We start from the raw sequence: 16479 nt of genomic DNA on the forward strand, positions 1-16479 counted from the left end.
GTTCTGCTTTTTTTTGTTCCTCAGTTTGAGACTTGTTCTGGATGTTGTTATGGTGTCCGCACACGGTCCGCGGTGTGTTGGGGCTGGCAGAGCCGGACTGGGGGTCCAGGATTAGCGATCAGAAGACTAAAGGAGGGGGGGTATCGGGGTAAAAGGTTAGAGGTAACACTAGACCGGCATGTCCAGGTGGCGGGGTTGAAAAGAGACTCCCATCTGTGGTGTGGTGGATGGGTCGAACACGGGCTGCATGTGTGTGTCTGAGTGTGTGTGTATGTTTGCTTCCAGCGTGCTGTATGTGTGTGCATGACTTTTATGGGGCGTACACTCTGTGGTGAACTTCGTCTAGTTGGATCTGAACCGTAACTGATTAGATTTCAGGGTCGGGGGGGAGAATGACCTCTGACCTTTTTTTTTTTTTTTTTTTTTACAACATCTGCACCCCTGATTTTTCCTCCACCACATTTCAGCGTCACACTTCTTCTCTGCGCCGTCAAATCCATCTGCTTCATCTTGGAGTCCCGGGTGCACGTGTTCAAAAACAATAAGACATTTAAAAACAGCTGATATTGTGTTTAGATTTCACTTTTATTTATTTTTCATTCATTTTATCCAGTAACTTTTATCAACGTATTCTCAAAGGCTGTCTCCAGGTCCAAAAGGAACCCAAAATATAATCAATACTTGAACATCTACTTTGCCGAGACCAGAGGGAAAGCGGTTGTGTAGTGTAATTTGATTTTAAATATTTGGAAATTGATTAAAAGTCTAAACTAATTAGGCATAAAAATGGCTAAATGTAATGTTTCACTTTATATATTGTGCTGGATTTTACAATTTATTAAAACGAAATATTCGCAAATACAAAGACCGTATATCCATCAATAAATACATTTATTGTCTGACAGTTTGTTTGTTTTTTTAAACACACACTATTTGAGTCTCCTGCCGTGACACCGGTGGTGGTCTCACATGTGGGTGGTCTCGTCGTCAGCGTCCGTGTCATGGGCCAAACAGATCTGGGCTTCAGGGAGGTTGTTGCACTGCAGGTAGGAGAAAACCACCTGGACCTAAAACACAACACACACACACACAACACACACACACATGCACAGAAAAAAGCAGAAGTTGAAAGTCTAACTTGACCTTTGTCTTTGTTATTTTAGACACTCACGAAATGAAACACAGAGGCTTATATTAAATTATGTATAGTACAATATGTGACTATACATTTTGTATAATTTATGATAAATGTATTCCAAGTATTCAGAATAGTTTTTTATACTATTAGCATTAAAAAATAATGTGTGTTTATACGTCAAGATAGATTGATTTATATTTGTTGAATTAATTAAAAGAATAATATACCACTTTAATTTTTAATTATACAGTTAATTTTATACATGGTTGCCAATAGAGTTGGAATACTTTTTTTTTTTTTACCTCTTCTCATTGTGACAATGTGATTTATTATTGCTAGATAAAGTGTATATCTTCCAAACATATCACTGTGAAACTTAAACCACAAGTAACCTTTATAATAGGAATAAAAAGAGGAATGTGTCTGAAAACAAAAATTATTCCAACTTGATGGGCAACTGTGTGTTTAACAAATTTATATCCAATTGATTGAAAAAAAAATGTTGGTGCTTTAGCAACAGTTTAAAATCAGTGAGTGAATATTATATGTAGAGTTATATAGGACTATTTTTGACTTTAAAAGCCTATCCTAAACTAAATAAATAATATTATTGTGTCTGAATTGACAGATTTTTTCCTCATTTCTGGCTTCATGGAAAAAAAAAAAAAAAAAGCTGAAACACCAAACATTTTCTTTGAGTATTGAACAGCACTTCTCACAGTTTCCCACCCACCTGGACCACCACCTCCTGAGAGATGTCCACGGTCGGGCCGTCGTGTCCCTGTCCAGCCACAGGGGGGCGTACAAGGCTCGGGCCGAACACTGTAGCCAGGTTCATCAGAGACATCTTGTTGACGTTCTCCTTCTCAGACACTCTGGGGAAAAAATGTATGAGAGGAAATGTAAGGTACAAGAAACTGAGAGCGACACTGCAGCAACATCACAAGTAATTCATGTTATTGTCATTTTCTGCTTTAATTTCACTCCAAATGACGCGTATGTTTTTCGTGAATGACACTTCACTTTAATATAGTAAATCATTTCAATGGTTCAACAGGGGATTATAGGGGGGAACTAATGCTTCCCTGTCCATCGAACGATGGAGCAATAACTGAACTGAGGAGTGATTATGTGGTGCTGTGTCATCCGCCACGGACCGTTGGAGGTGGTGCATGAGGTAGAGGAAGGTTTGGCGGTTGGCGTCGGGACAGGACTGCAGCAGGGACAGCAGGGAGACGAGCTTTGAGTTTTCGTCCTGGATGTCTGCAGCGGAAACAGGTTAAGCTTCATTTAGAGGTGACACAAACCATGTGTTGACTTTTATCAGTCATCAATGGCGGGTTGTATCTGTGGCCTGTGCGATGTTTTTAATACCATTACTGGCAGCAGGTGACCTCTTAACAGCATTTGATGATATCACGAAGGAAGCCAAAAAGGGAAACCCATATATCTATTAGTAGCCTATACTTAGGCTGCTACTTACTAGGCTACTTACTGTAAGAAGTGAATTTGTGTGTGCTCCTCTTACCCACTGTTGAGGCCAGACTCTGAAACAGCTCAGTGGGTATGAGAGGTTCAGGCAGCTCTCTGAAATAAAGTTTGAGAACCCCAGAGACGGCGTTCACCTCGGCACTCCTCAGCCTGGTCACTGCTTCACGTAGATCTGAGGAGGACACATGATAATTAATTACCATCGCTGTTATTGTGTTTTCTTGTGCTACCTGCTTTATAAGAGCAAAAGCCCCCCATCATAAAACATGTAGTAGCCTATGTAGCAAACAGCTTCACCTTGGAGACCAATGTGCCTCTAAAACGTGCCTTTAAAACGGACTGACTGAGGTTTCGTTTGTCAGATTGTGGTCACACAGGCACAAACACAAAAGGCGCGACGCCATTTTTGAGGTTCACTGAGGTTGCAAAGTGGTGTTTAGCACTAATGTCTAACATACTGTAAGCATGCTAATACGATGCTAACATGCTTATGTTCAGCAGATTAAATGTTCACCACTTTGTGTTAGCATGCTAACAGTCACTAATTAGCGTCAAAGATATTCAAAACCGTCTTTGTTAGCGTTTAGCTCAATGTGCAGCTGAGGCTAATGTCGCCAGTTTTGCAGGTTTTTGTTCATGAACTGGTTTTTGTTTCTAACAAATTCAGAAATCATCACTTTGACAGCATATGGGGACACAAAAAATGACGGACTGTACTTTGCGCTAATGCTTCTTGATGACTACCTGTTGGTGTTGCGTTAAATGATAAAGGTTTGGTGTATAAAAATGTCAACATAAGGTAATTCTGACACTACTTTCCCGTCCCCTGAAACACTTTGTGTTGTCAAATTGATGGATTTACCACATTTGCGTTTTTGCGTGTGTTTTCTTTAGTTGCAGTGTGTTGCGCCCTCAGGGCCACTGTAGTCTTCAGCTGTTTGCACTGTTTGATAATGTTAAACTGGGGGGGAAACTACTGTCAAGAGAAGATTGATTGTCAGTGCGTTTCACTGGAAGCAAATACGAGACATTTGGATAATGTTTCACCCCCTGTAATGAATCCAAACATGAAGTAAGAAAGTAAAAATAAAGTCGACCACATTCGACCAGATTTCTGGCATTAGTCCGACAAACACCTGTTGTTTCAAGCAGTCAGAGAATATGAAATAACAACTGCCCTGTCTGAATTACACTTTGGAGACACGGTAACACATGCCAACAGAAAACTCAGGTCTCTCTGTGTGTGTTTTCTTACTGGTGTTGAACGCAGCTTTGAGCGTGCTGATTTCACTGGTGGTTCCTGAGACCCGGTAGATTCCCACCTCATCCATGCCTCTCCGCTCCACCTCCTCCACGCAGCATCGCACCACATGGGGGACGAGCACTCCCTCCTGTCTGGAAGAGAATTTGAAGCGTTCGGAAAAATGTTGTTTGATTTCAGACTTTACTGTTGCCACACTTCTGCTTCTCTACAGTCAACTGTCCCACCAAACAAACCACCTCCACTTCCTGAAACTAGCTGTAGCTATGGGGGAAAGGGAAATAAAACTCTGGGCTGATCTCTGAACCTTTCAGTTTCAGGTATTTCAGACACCACGTGGTGGGCACAGACAGGTTTGGTGGAAACACTTTCATGTCTTGAACAGACCGGTGGGAACTTACTGAGCCACAGTTTCAATAGGGACGCAGAAGATGGGCGGGTGTTGAGCTGTGAGGCTGGGCAGCTTCAGTGGGTGAGGGTTGTATTTAACCGACAGAGTCACCTCCACTTGGCCAAGCTGTAAAGTCTGTCTCCTCCATCGCTTATCCATGGATTTAGACTCAAGCTGATGAACACAAACATGTTTAAATCAACAAGGGGACATTACAGTGTATTATTAGTGCAGCAGAACAATGTGAAAACACACAATAATGCATGTCAATAGTCTGGCATGGACTCTCCTTTGAGCTCTGTTTTTGGTCTCCACCATCTCCTGAAGAACATATTTTAATCTTTTTTACAACATGCTGGTCACTATGTTTATTTGCTGCACCCAGAAATTATGCTCTTGTTAGCAAAGCCTTGTGAAGCAAAAACAGGCTCAAAGATGCTAAAATGTTTGTCAACTACCTGCAAATGCAATATAGGCTACATATATAAAATCTCTAACCCTAACCCTATATATGTACATTTAAGGACATATATGTAAAATGTAAAAACTTGGAACCCATTCATTTCATATATTGACATATCCACCCCATGCAAATACATTGTGTTTATAATATTCTTCATATTGCAGACTTAAATATGTCTCCATCTCAAAAGCCTGTCAGTATGTTGATAGTATTTATAGTGGCTTTCAAAAGTCTGAGAACATTTTCCGATCATGTAAGCGTAGCTTATAAGAAAATTAAAAAGAAAAGCATAGAGCTTATAAGCATAGAGAATCTTATAATATAATATAATAACATGTACTGTATGGTTGCAACACCTGATATCATATGAAAAATCATAGTGAAGATATTGAATAGTGAATTTTACAATTACATTTTTATGCATGTTATAAAAACATATCTTTTTATATCCTGAAGATGTATTTTGGGGATGATAATACATAATATACATAAATCACGATATATATTACATGTCTACATTGGTAGTATAATATATAACAGTGATTGGATCAATTGTTGACCAATGCTTTCACACTTTTCTCTAAATATTGCTTTTCAAGGATTGACACTTGACAGTAAACCTTTTGGGGTGATAATATGCAGAGGCTTAAGTATTTTTGTACCTTTAAAGACGTTTTTCCCAGCACAACATCGTCCTGTGTGGCGGACTGACTCACACAGAGCACCCTGAGGTTCTGAGCCCGGTCCACCTCGAAAGACAGCTCCTGTTTGAAACAAAGAAGACCTCATTAACACAGACACCAAACACCTCGGTGTCCTAAAGCTCTGACAAGAGCTGTGAGCCTTTCAATCCTGGCTGCCAGTTGGATTTAGAGCAGGTTTTACTGCCACTGATCATGTTTAAAGCAGAAGGCCACACTGTGGACTTTTAAATCCCCTGTAGGTTCAGCTGAGGCCTGACATCATGTCGGATGTTGTCTAGACACAAAGATGTCATTCAGCAACACGGACCGCCTGACAAACCATCCAACAACTGTCACACTCCACCAGATCTGCAGACATATCAGGTTTAACTCCAGCTTAAGGTGAGATGATTCATTTCAAAGTCTCACCTCGTCCCATTGTGGGTGAAGACTGTGGACTGAAGAGTGAGTCTGGGCCTCCTTATCATAAAACTCATAGCCATCCACCTCCACACACACATAAACACCTGCAAGATAAAAATGCAAAACTTTATTCTTATAGTTTTTTAAATCTTTTTTTTAATAAAGTGCGATTTTAAAATATGAAAACCTACTGGATGGTTGTTGTAGGCCGTAGGCGGAGTGAATCGCCACTGTCAGAGTCCCACATAACGACTGAGTGTCCTCCACTGGAGAGAGACAGAGACAAAAATATCCTAAAGCTCACTGGATTTTATCGTCCCCAAATTAATGTGAAATAAAGACGAGAGAAACACAGACTGAGCCCAGAGGTTTTGTGGGCAGTATGAAGAGAATCAACTGTACTGTATTTAAAGCAGAAGTAAGCGATCCGGTCGTTTTGGCTAATGCTGCGTTCCAGGCAGGCTTTTGAAACCGTAAATTACAGGTTCAAGTCACAACTTACGACTTTGTAGCGTTCCAGGCAACCCACTCGTGTTTTTCCGACCTGTTTTACCTGTGAAAGTCACTATAACGGCCACTCGTAACTTCCGACCCGTGAACTCATACCAGATCGAACTGGTACGACTTCACAGGTCGGAAAATCACGAGTTACGAGTTTCCTTGAACGCACCATAACAGTCCTCGTCCCTACGTCGCCACATTCACGGCGTTCCTTGGCTGCACACACAGCCCTGCGTGCCGTTCTCTCTCCTCATTGGATAAAAACTGTAGGATACGATAAATGTTTTCTCCTCGACTCAGAGCAGAGCAGAGGGACTGAGAGATCCGTGTTTCGGTCCAAACACTCTATGTAAGTGATTGCTGTCGGAAGATAGAACTATTTAAGACTTATATTAACACAAAAATATCGCTTACTTCTGCTTTAAGACATGATTCTGTGGTAATAAGAGAAAAAAAAGGAAAAAGACTGAGGTGGGTACAGAGAGATGGTGGTTGTACCAGCGTCGTTGGAGCTTTGTAGTGGCGGCTGCTGGGTCATTCTCAGTTTCACACATGCACTGGTAAGAGTGAGCAGGTCTGGAGGGACTGTTTCAATGTCTGACAAACAACACATGGCAAGAATTGGCACCAATCAGCTTCCACAAGCACAGTGACTCAAGAAAGAAGAAAAACCGTCAGGTTAAAGCAAATATGTTCCATCACATTAGACAAAAAAAAAAAAAAAAAAAACCCTTCATCTTCATACTTGAAAAGCTTGAATTTGAGAATATGTGACATTTTTGCATGAAAAATGAAAACTCTCAATGAAAGTTGCGGTCTTGGTCTTTTAAAACTTCTTTCTTTTTGGCTGCACATGACATTTCAAAGTATGTCACCTATGTTACACTCACACTCGGCTATCACACAGCGCTCAGAAACAGGCGTGCTGCTGAAGTTGTGGTGGTGTTGACGCCCAACCCACAACTTGTTCCTTCAACAAGTATTTGAGTGTTTGACCAGCGTTTGCAGAATCTGTCAACTGAAACAGCCTCTAAATTTTGAGAAGTAGACTTAGCCACAAAACTAGTAGCAGGCATTTGTTAATGTGAACTTACTATCTGTGGTGAGTTTGTAAATGGCTTCTCTCCATTCTTCAAGTTCATACAATGAAGAGAAGAGGAGCGTGTGGCTCTGCAGGGAGACAAAACAGATTGCACTCATGTTTAAATGCTCTTGTCCTGAAAAGATGGATGTGTGTTTGTATGTGTGTGTGTGTGTACCTTGCAACTAAGGCTGTGCAGCTCCAGTCTATAATCAGGAGAGTGTGTGAGCAGCATCAACTCCATTTGCTCCAGTTTCTTCCTGTTGCGAGCTCCCAGGTTCATGCCTCTGGACCCCTTCTTCACACATAAACACATTTTTATATGTCATTCATGTGTTAGAAACAAACAGACATACAGACTGGTCACACATCTAGTCCCACTTGTGTTATTTGTGTCTCCTGCACATTAGCGTACTGCATGTTGCTGAAGCTGCTGTCGGAGGTTGTACATCCTGGTTCTTATGTTTTGTAAGCGCAGCTGTGCCTCAGGCGATCGGTCCTGATCCGCGACCCAGCGTAGTCTGAGCCCAGCGAGGGGCACGTACCAGCAGAACCTGTACTGGTCCTGCTTCCTGAAGGAACACACACAGACACACATCTTAGCTAATTCTTTTTCTTTTTTTTCTTCTTTCTTTTTTATATTTTGCAGCTTTTTGTCAAATAAAAAAAACAACAATTAATTTTCCGTCATTGAACTACACTCAACATCCCATAACAACAAACTTATCAAAAAAGAAGAAACAGAAATGTGATGATACACATGATGTTGGATCATCTGCACCTTGATTGGAGTCCAGCTGTGGTAAATTCAGCTGATTGGACATGATTTGGATATTGGTAAGGTAAGACTTTTATCCATCACTTTAAGCCACTTTTTTAAACTGGTTATGCATTAATTGTGCTTTTTACTCATCTGTTTTAGCTGGGGGGGGGGGCGGGTTCTAGTTTGCATTGTCATTCACCCATTTTTTATTTTTACAACTTTTAGTTATTTAGTTTAACTATTTATTAATTACCTAATACTTAAGGACTTTAGCTAGCTATTTGCTCTGCTTCTATTTGTCACTTGCTAACGTTTAAGTAAACACAATTAACACTTAAGCTAACTGCTTATTCATTACTTTGAGCTCACTGTTTCAACTGTTTGATTAGCTGTATTGCTTTTAGATATTTAAACCATTATACTTTTAGTTGCCAAAGCATCTCTGCTTGCTAGCTAACTGAGTTAGCTAAGTGCTCAAGTGTAACAACCAACTCAATATGTGAATATATTTTGCTCAATTTCAGTCAGAGACTCTTCAAAGTGTACACAGACCAGTGGTGAGTCTATGTTATATGCAGGTATAGGCAGTATATCCACTTATGCATTAATACTTCAGTATACCCGCTACAACAAAATCATTTAACTACCTATAGTCTATGTGATACAGGTATGAACAATGTACCAACTTAAAAAGCATTAAGACTACACTGACACAGACTTGCAGGAGATACAGGTACAGAGAGTTACTGACCTGTGACACCATTTTATGACAAACAGCTGACAACAAGATGAAATATGCAGCGTTGCTGCTGCTCAGTTCAATATGTAGGCCACATTTCCCACAAGCCCTGGTGTTCTTACCCTTTGGTTGCATGTTTGAATCTAGTGCACAGCAGGAGGTCGGTGTAGAGGAAGAGGTGACGCAGGCTGCGTTCCCCCTCGCTCACATCCACCACAAAGCCGTCACGCATCAGCTTACGCCTCTGTAGTAACACAAATACACACAGACAAACAGGTACGTTACATCCTGGGTTACTGTATGCTGTGTGATGATGGTATGTGAGAATGGGTTTCACATGTAAACACAGAATGAATCATGTTTCAGTGTCGCCAGGGTTTGTACCGACGGGCCTCACCATGCCGTGGCTGAGCGTGACCTCTCGTTTGCACTGTGAACTTTCATTGACACCAGACAGGAAGCTACGAGACAATCGCAGAGCTTCCTGTAAGGCTACGTAATCCCTGTGCTCCTCCGGTGTCGTCTTCAGGAGGTCCTACAAGATCACACAGAGGTTGCTCAGTCAGAAAATGCAAAGTGGGGGGAGGAGCAACAAGTAGCTGTGCTCTGATTCAGAAATACATTATGGGAAAAAGCACTAGAAGCTGTAATGTAATTAAAAATAATAATGAAATATATTATCTTTATCTATATTATCATTATAGTCTATTAATAAATAATACAATTAATTATCCAGTGTTTTCTCACACGCAGCACTAGTGTGGTCCTGGTCACTCTGTCCAGAGGCTTGTACAGTAGAGCTGTGAAGGGACAGAGGCCAATTAGACACCAACAGCTAAAAGGTTGTTTATAAAAACACAAATTCAGAGTTTGTACCTTCAAATGTGTATGTGGTCCGAGTTTTGTCTGCTCCATTTGTGGACATCATGCTCTGAAAAAGCAGGAGAAAAAGTGAGGAAGGAACTTGTATTCACGGAGATCTTCTGGAAGTAGAAGTACAGTCGGTCGTTAATACCTCGGCCAGAGTTCGGAAACGAGGGTCTGTCTGCGTACACTTGCGAACAACTTCAACGGCTTCCTCATAGTTCCCAATGAAACCACCATACAGACCGAGCTGGTTCACCTGTGTGGGCAAAATGATAGATAAAAAGAGGGGGAGAGAGTATGATATAGTATATTTGACTAAAAGATGTTTGGACATCAGTGGATAATACATTTTAAAATGGCAGAATTTCTCTTTGATGGTCGCCACAAATCTCTGAATTGATTTCCTTGAAAATGAAATTATGCACCCTTCAAAATGACAGAAAATGAACGCTAGGGTCAGGGTTAGATCTAGGGTTTAGGGATAGGGGTTATTAACAGGGTTTATATCCAGAAGCAGGGCCGTTGTATAGGGGAGAAAGGTGATGATAATTCTAGGGGCCCAGTAGGGCCCACAAAAAAAAACCCAATAGTCTAATCTTTGTATGACTGATTTATTCTGCATAAGACCCTAACTAATACTCATAGTAATGCTGCATTAGCATCAAAACAAAGTAGGCTTTAATAAAAAATGATAATACATACGTAGCCTAAGAAAAAAAGTGGAAAAGTCAGGGGGTAGGGGCCCACTTTAGTATTCTTTCAGGGTGCCCGGAATTCCTAGCAACGGCCCTGTCCAGAAGTGTGGGAATTCATTCATAACAACACTTGACCTAGACTAGCTCACCAGGTTGTGTACAGTGTAAACTCACCATTTTCAGAAACAGGTCTCCCACCATCAGCTCAAACCCTGTGTGGCTCATTTCTCTCTCCTCACTGGAGCCAGGCTCCGTCTGACAGAGACCGTTCAGCCGGGCCTTCAGCCCAGAGTGGAAGCTGTGGTGCAGGTCTCTGAGCTCGGGCACCTGGTAGAAAACAGTCTGCACCTCCCGAGTGGTGAGAACGGGCTGAGAGGTCCCGGCTGAGGCCCGCAGTGCCTTCATGGGCTAGAGAGAGACATTTAAAAAATAAATAAATACATAAAAAGAAAAAAGAAAACAAGCAGGCCAACAGTTTAAGTGAGAAAACCATGCGAGAAAACAAAAGAAAAGTGGCTGAGCGACACGCAGAATTGAGCGCAGAGTTCACAGCTCATGCATCACCAAGCTCCACTCATGTATATCTTCAGCTGAGCTCAACTCTCAAACCACTGACAAACCAATATAGAACATTTTCACGATATGAACACGTAGACAATGACCTATAGACCTACTGATTGTCAGCACAAACCAAACACAAACCATCACAGACCAAACATCCACCCTCTGACCAGCCGTATTCATTTCTCACATCCATGTTTTTAAAGTAAAGTGAGTCACATCTTGAATGAGAATGAGGAAACAGGGGGTTGCTGTTGCTATTAATAGCACAGAAAAAAGAAATAAGAAATTGACAGAAAGAGCCCCTCCTGTAACAACCTAACCTCAAAAAGTTGCAAAAGTTAATTCTCACATCATTTTTAACCTCGTAATATACATGTGTGAAAGAAAAAGTTTTTCAATGTAACCAGTTCTGTTTTTCTGCAGGTTAGCATAAGTATGTGTTAGCTATATGAATCTCCTTTAATCCTACAAATAAATTATTAATATTGTTTTTTGTCACGTACACAATCATACAATGTGATGCCATGTAAAGCCCTTTGAGACAAACTGTTTGTAAAAATGGGCTATATAAATACATTTGCCTTGCCTTGCCTGGCAGTGAAATGCTTTATTCAAACATTATTATTCAAATTAAAGTTAATTGGTGAGCTTAAAGGTTGCTGAACATAGATTTGTATTAGGCTACTTTTGAACAAGGATAGCTGTGTTGAGCTAGGCTAACGCTACGTCAGCCTGCTGTAGCTTCATATAAACTGCAAACATGAGACCGCTATCAATTAAGGAAGAAAGGGGAACTACATTTCTAATGGAGAACCATACACTTGCGGTCAAACTGGGAAACTGAACAGTAATAACCTTAGATGACAGACCTACTTTATATAGTCTTGAATGACCAAATGCTAACCACAGGCAGCGAAACAACCACACAGTGTCTGCAGCTGAAACTAGCCTACAGTAGCCTACATGACACATTCAAAACAATAAATATACCTACTGGGTTATCATATTAAATAAAATGAAAAATACATTATTTAAAATTAATCAAAATAAGAGGTTCAAGGTGATTCTGGGAAGTGAAACACATGTTTAATTCTAGTACGTGTAGTGTGGTGAAAGAAGAACACAAAAGGGAAGTTTAACAGTGAGTGAAAAAATCATATCAACAGTTTCTTCACTGCTTTTGCAATAGAATAAAACCCAGAGGAAAAACTAGTGACGACACGTGAGCCTCTGGGTTTATGAAACTGACTAACAAGAGGAGAGTTTGTGCTCATATTGTGCAGATAAGAAGTACTATAATGTGTCGGTGTGTGTTGATGTTACCATCAGCAGGGCCTCCAGCTCTCTGAGATAAACCGCCTCACTCTCCAGGACGCCCTTCAGAACCTGGAGCCTCCTCTCCAACATCTCCTCCGGGCTGCACAACGTCTGAATCACGAATCCCACAAAAATGTTCATCAGGTTCAGTCTCAAAATCAGCGGCATTACAAATCATTCAGTCTGCGACTCTTCAGTGGATACACCTGATTCAGTGGTCGACATCTGACAGCTTTTGTAATCATGATGTTTCATGAGTTTTCTACAGAAAATGATATGTTTACAAGCAGATTTTTTGCAACAAGTTTTTCAAAATCGAGAATAAGTCTATTTGCTTTTCTTTCTATGACATCACAACAACAGTTTATTCTTCTTTGGGATAACTGACCCAAAGCCAAAGTAATGTCACTCTGTATATATTTCTTTGTATGTGAATGACTCCTATATCAAACAAAGCTATGTCATGATTTCTACATCCAGGTTGTAGGATACATTTGTACATATTATGGTTTAATACAGTTCAGCAGAGGAAAAGAAAAACAAAATGATTGAGTAAATCTGTGGGATTCCAATGAGGAAGCAGTATACTTAAATCTTTCAGTATTGTTTCCGCTTCTTTTTGTTAGAATAAAGACGTGACGTGAGCATGAGCACAAAGTGTGTGTACTGTGTGATATTCCTCAAAATTAAATACAATATAAGTAGATATCCAGTCAGGGAGGACCTGCAACTTGATTCTTTTGAAGCATCAAACACCATTATGTACACAGCAACATGGTCATGTAGTCCAGGGAGCCATGTAAAGCATCGTGGGACGTGATGTGAGGTGTGAACTCACCGGAGTGTCGGGGAAGTCCACGCTCTCCGTGTTGAGAGGGGAGAGAAAACAGGAGACTGCCTCCTCCTGGAAGACATCCTCCTCCAACACCTCAGCCTCTGGGTCCGCTTCGACTGACACACAAACACACCAGTACTTACTTAACATGTGGTAATACGTGGGTGTAATGAAATAATAAAAAAACAACAACCCAAAAACAAGTTCCCATCTCTACTTCCCCCCCAGTGAGGAATGTGCTCACAGCTGTGGTGGCAAATAAAATAAAAAGATGCCTGCTCTTTGAATGAGGAGTCTTTTAATCTTTAAAAAAAAACTGCACAATAAGTATTATAACAAACACTTTTACTTTTATAGGATTATCTCAAAGTGGATTCTGCAGTTAAGTGTTTTATTTTCTCCAAACACAACACATACTGCTTCATAAATCAACTTTCTCCCTCCACAATAAGACACAGTGGCTCCGTCCACCCACCTGCTATATGCTGTGACTCCAGATAACACACAGCCTCCTGGTAGACGTCCATCGGGGCTGGCAGGTCCTCTCCTCAGCGTGCACACAGCGGCTCTGGAGAACACGCAGCATGTGAACACACTCAGCTGGCGACACAAAAACTTCCTCTTTCTGCTGAGGATGCACAAAAGGGGAAAATACTCAGCTTCCTGTCTGAGTGACACACGCTGAAGCTGATGAGAACAGGCACGTTTGATCCATTCCCACTGTTGCACCTCACTTCCTGTAAATGTCTGTAATGTCACTCCTCTGAGCCACACCACTGAATATCCTTTCATTAGTTACTGGAACGACGAGTAAGTCTAATTGTATAAATATAACCACATAAGTGCATTATCATCATCCCATATACTTAAGAAGCCATAAAAGAAGTTTACATTAAAGTACATGCATCTAGTTTTTAACATATAAAATAGCCTATATTAAATTAAATTATAAATCATGGTTTAACTGAACATATATTATTCAGTTGAAATGTGTGGAAATCAAATCAGTAAACTACTTTATTCTCACATTAAATATTTTTTTAAACAGGGGACCGTTATGAGCTGAGGAGCTGTTTATTAATCTAACACTGCCCTCTACAGGAAAAGAGCTGACACAACCTGATTTCATTCATGTTTCTGCACCTCAGCTTCTGATTCTTGTTGTGACTGTAAATGCAGAAACAGTAGCTATACACCTCTGAGGTAATTCACACACTTCCTGTAACAGTGGTGGTGATACGTTGCTACTGCTGTTGGTCGTGGTTTGTATTGTCATTAAACCATATCTATCATCTCTGATCCTGTTTTTTAAGAGCAATGGGGTTTTTTATGTGTGTGACTGTGGGATTGTTTTCCAGTTGAAAGGGTCAATGTGAGTGTTTATGTATTTGATATACAAAATGAGCAATCAGCATCTGAATGTTTTACAGATTAATATTCCTCTGTTTTTACAAACTTTACAATAAAACGTGAAAAAGCATCAGAAAATATTTGTAACTCAAATAAACTCAACATTGTCTGGTATTTATTAAATGATCTGGATAATTTGAGAAGATTATACCTGGATGATGGATGGTGCTTTAAACCTCCTTTAAACCTTTTTTGGAGGCCACTTGTTGTAGAAATGTGTGAGCGATATCAAATCTCCCTCCTTTAGTGTTGTTTATTTAGAGCTATCCATCATACATCTGGCTCTCCAGCTGATAAATCCTACTCAGGCTCACCAGCTGTATCTGTCTGAATTAGAATGAGGAAACAGGGAGTTGTGCTGTTACGAATAATAGCACAGAAAAAGAAATACGTTTTAATTTTGGTGCTAAGCAGGTGAAAGATCATGCGTTTATAAAATGATTCTTCTAAATGCAGCTCACTGCTGAGAACTGTGAGAATAAAACTACTGTAGTGAAGTATGTATGAGGGTCATAAATCAAAAAGTATGAGCTAAAACAGGCTCAAAAACATCCGTAAGGTCAATGCATTGTAAATCATTTTTTAGAGCTGTCTTCATTTGTGATACAACATAGAAACTACTACTGGTAAAACTTCAAAAAATAAAATAAAATAAATAAAACTAACTGTATCTCCTCTAACCTTTTTTTTTCTCAACACTTGAAAGGTCTGTGTTTAGTCTTTTATTTAGTTTCATTTTCCAATTTGTGCATGTTCAGAAATACTATATTTCTCAGAGCACTTGAAGGCAACGTCACATCACCAGACTGTTTCTCCAGTAAGGGGCGCTGCCTTCCCAAGTTCAACAGTCATTATAGTGACACAGTAAAATGAGGAAGCATATTATGAATATATTTGTATTAATCATTGTTTTAAAACTGTCATCATATCAATACAGACTGTGAGTGTGTATCTTCTCCTGCTGACATCCTGATCACACACTCCTCTCTCTGCCTCTCAGATTCTCCTCCTGCACTTTGCAAAATACAGGAAAGTGAAACTTAACTGAAACCAGACGAGAAGAAATGAAACAGGATGGAACAACTAAAAAAAAAAAAAAAGAACCACACACACACACACCCAGGTTTATGAGTAATAGAGTAATCAAACCGTTTTTGGTGAACTGAGGAAACTAAACATGACTAAAACATTATCATAAGCCAAGGGATCTCAACTTAGACACAAATATTCATTATTTCTTTGTTTCTCTTGAAATTATTTGCAGGTTAAAGACAAAAAGGATTACACAAGTAGGGAGCAGCCTAACAACTGAACCTGTAGATACATAGAGACAACTGAGGTCTGTCTTCTCCTGCAGTGAGAGCAATACCCACCACAGTGTGTCCGCTTTAGAGAGTTTCTATTTCCTTTCGTGCCCAGGCTGAACATATGAATATTAATAAATGACAATAAAAAGGTGGGTTAAGGTGGTTGGTTAAAAACTGAATTTGGTTAACCCTAAAGCCTCATCCGTGATATTAAAACGACACTGAACATGTTTATTTTTGTATTGTGACATTAACAAAGTTATGAGAACTGATCCTCTAGGCACCGGGTTTAAAAAGCGGATCAAAAAGATAAAATATAATAATCAATGCTATTGATAAGTAAATAAGAAATACATAGAGAGATGCATAGAGCATTACTAGAGCATTGTGAAACGTATGATTACAACCTGTTATCGCCAGGAGATGAAGGCAAAGCTGTTGTAAAGTTGTAAAGCAATAACAGAAACGATGCCCCAGGGTGTGAAAGCAGTTACTGTTTCACATCTTCACATCCACTCCAGTGTGTGGGAGGTGGAGATGCTGAACACTG

The 16479-nt window shown here is 40.1% G+C and overlaps 1 protein-coding gene across 2 annotated transcripts; it reads right to left on the reverse strand.

Annotated features, from left to right (window-relative positions):
• Nucleotides 1-874: 874 nt before the first annotated feature.
• LOC146969269 (breakpoint cluster region protein) lies at nucleotides 875-13782 on the reverse strand. Of its 2 annotated transcripts, none has more exons than XR_015034173.1 (22): nucleotides 13688-13782; nucleotides 13216-13328; nucleotides 12384-12488; nucleotides 10671-10904; nucleotides 9950-10057; nucleotides 9811-9865; nucleotides 9682-9734; nucleotides 9332-9469; nucleotides 9057-9178; nucleotides 7848-8004; nucleotides 7611-7730; nucleotides 7446-7521; nucleotides 6850-6948; nucleotides 6042-6116; nucleotides 5857-5954; nucleotides 5407-5508; nucleotides 4292-4455; nucleotides 3885-4020; nucleotides 2667-2801; nucleotides 2296-2401; nucleotides 1872-2013; nucleotides 875-1067 (listed from the first exon to the last, which is right to left on the reverse strand). XR_015034173.1 is itself a non-coding variant. In XM_085758881.1 (22 exons), the coding sequence occupies exons 1-22, from the start codon at nucleotides 13737-13739 to the stop codon at nucleotides 966-968; spliced, it is 2496 nt and encodes an 831-aa protein (XP_085615007.1). In that variant the 5' UTR covers nucleotides 13740-13782; the 3' UTR covers nucleotides 875-965. The 2 variants fall into 2 exon arrangements, 1 of the variants encoding a protein (XP_085615007.1); XM_085758881.1 differs by having other exon boundaries at nucleotides 3885-4024.
• Nucleotides 13783-16479: the final 2697 nt, after the last annotated feature.

This window comes from Trachurus japonicus, chromosome 18 (assembly GCF_045865225.1).
Source record: "Trachurus japonicus isolate A0001 chromosome 18, Traja_1.0".
NCBI classification, from domain to species: Eukaryota; Metazoa; Chordata; class Actinopteri; order Carangiformes; family Carangidae; genus Trachurus; species Trachurus japonicus.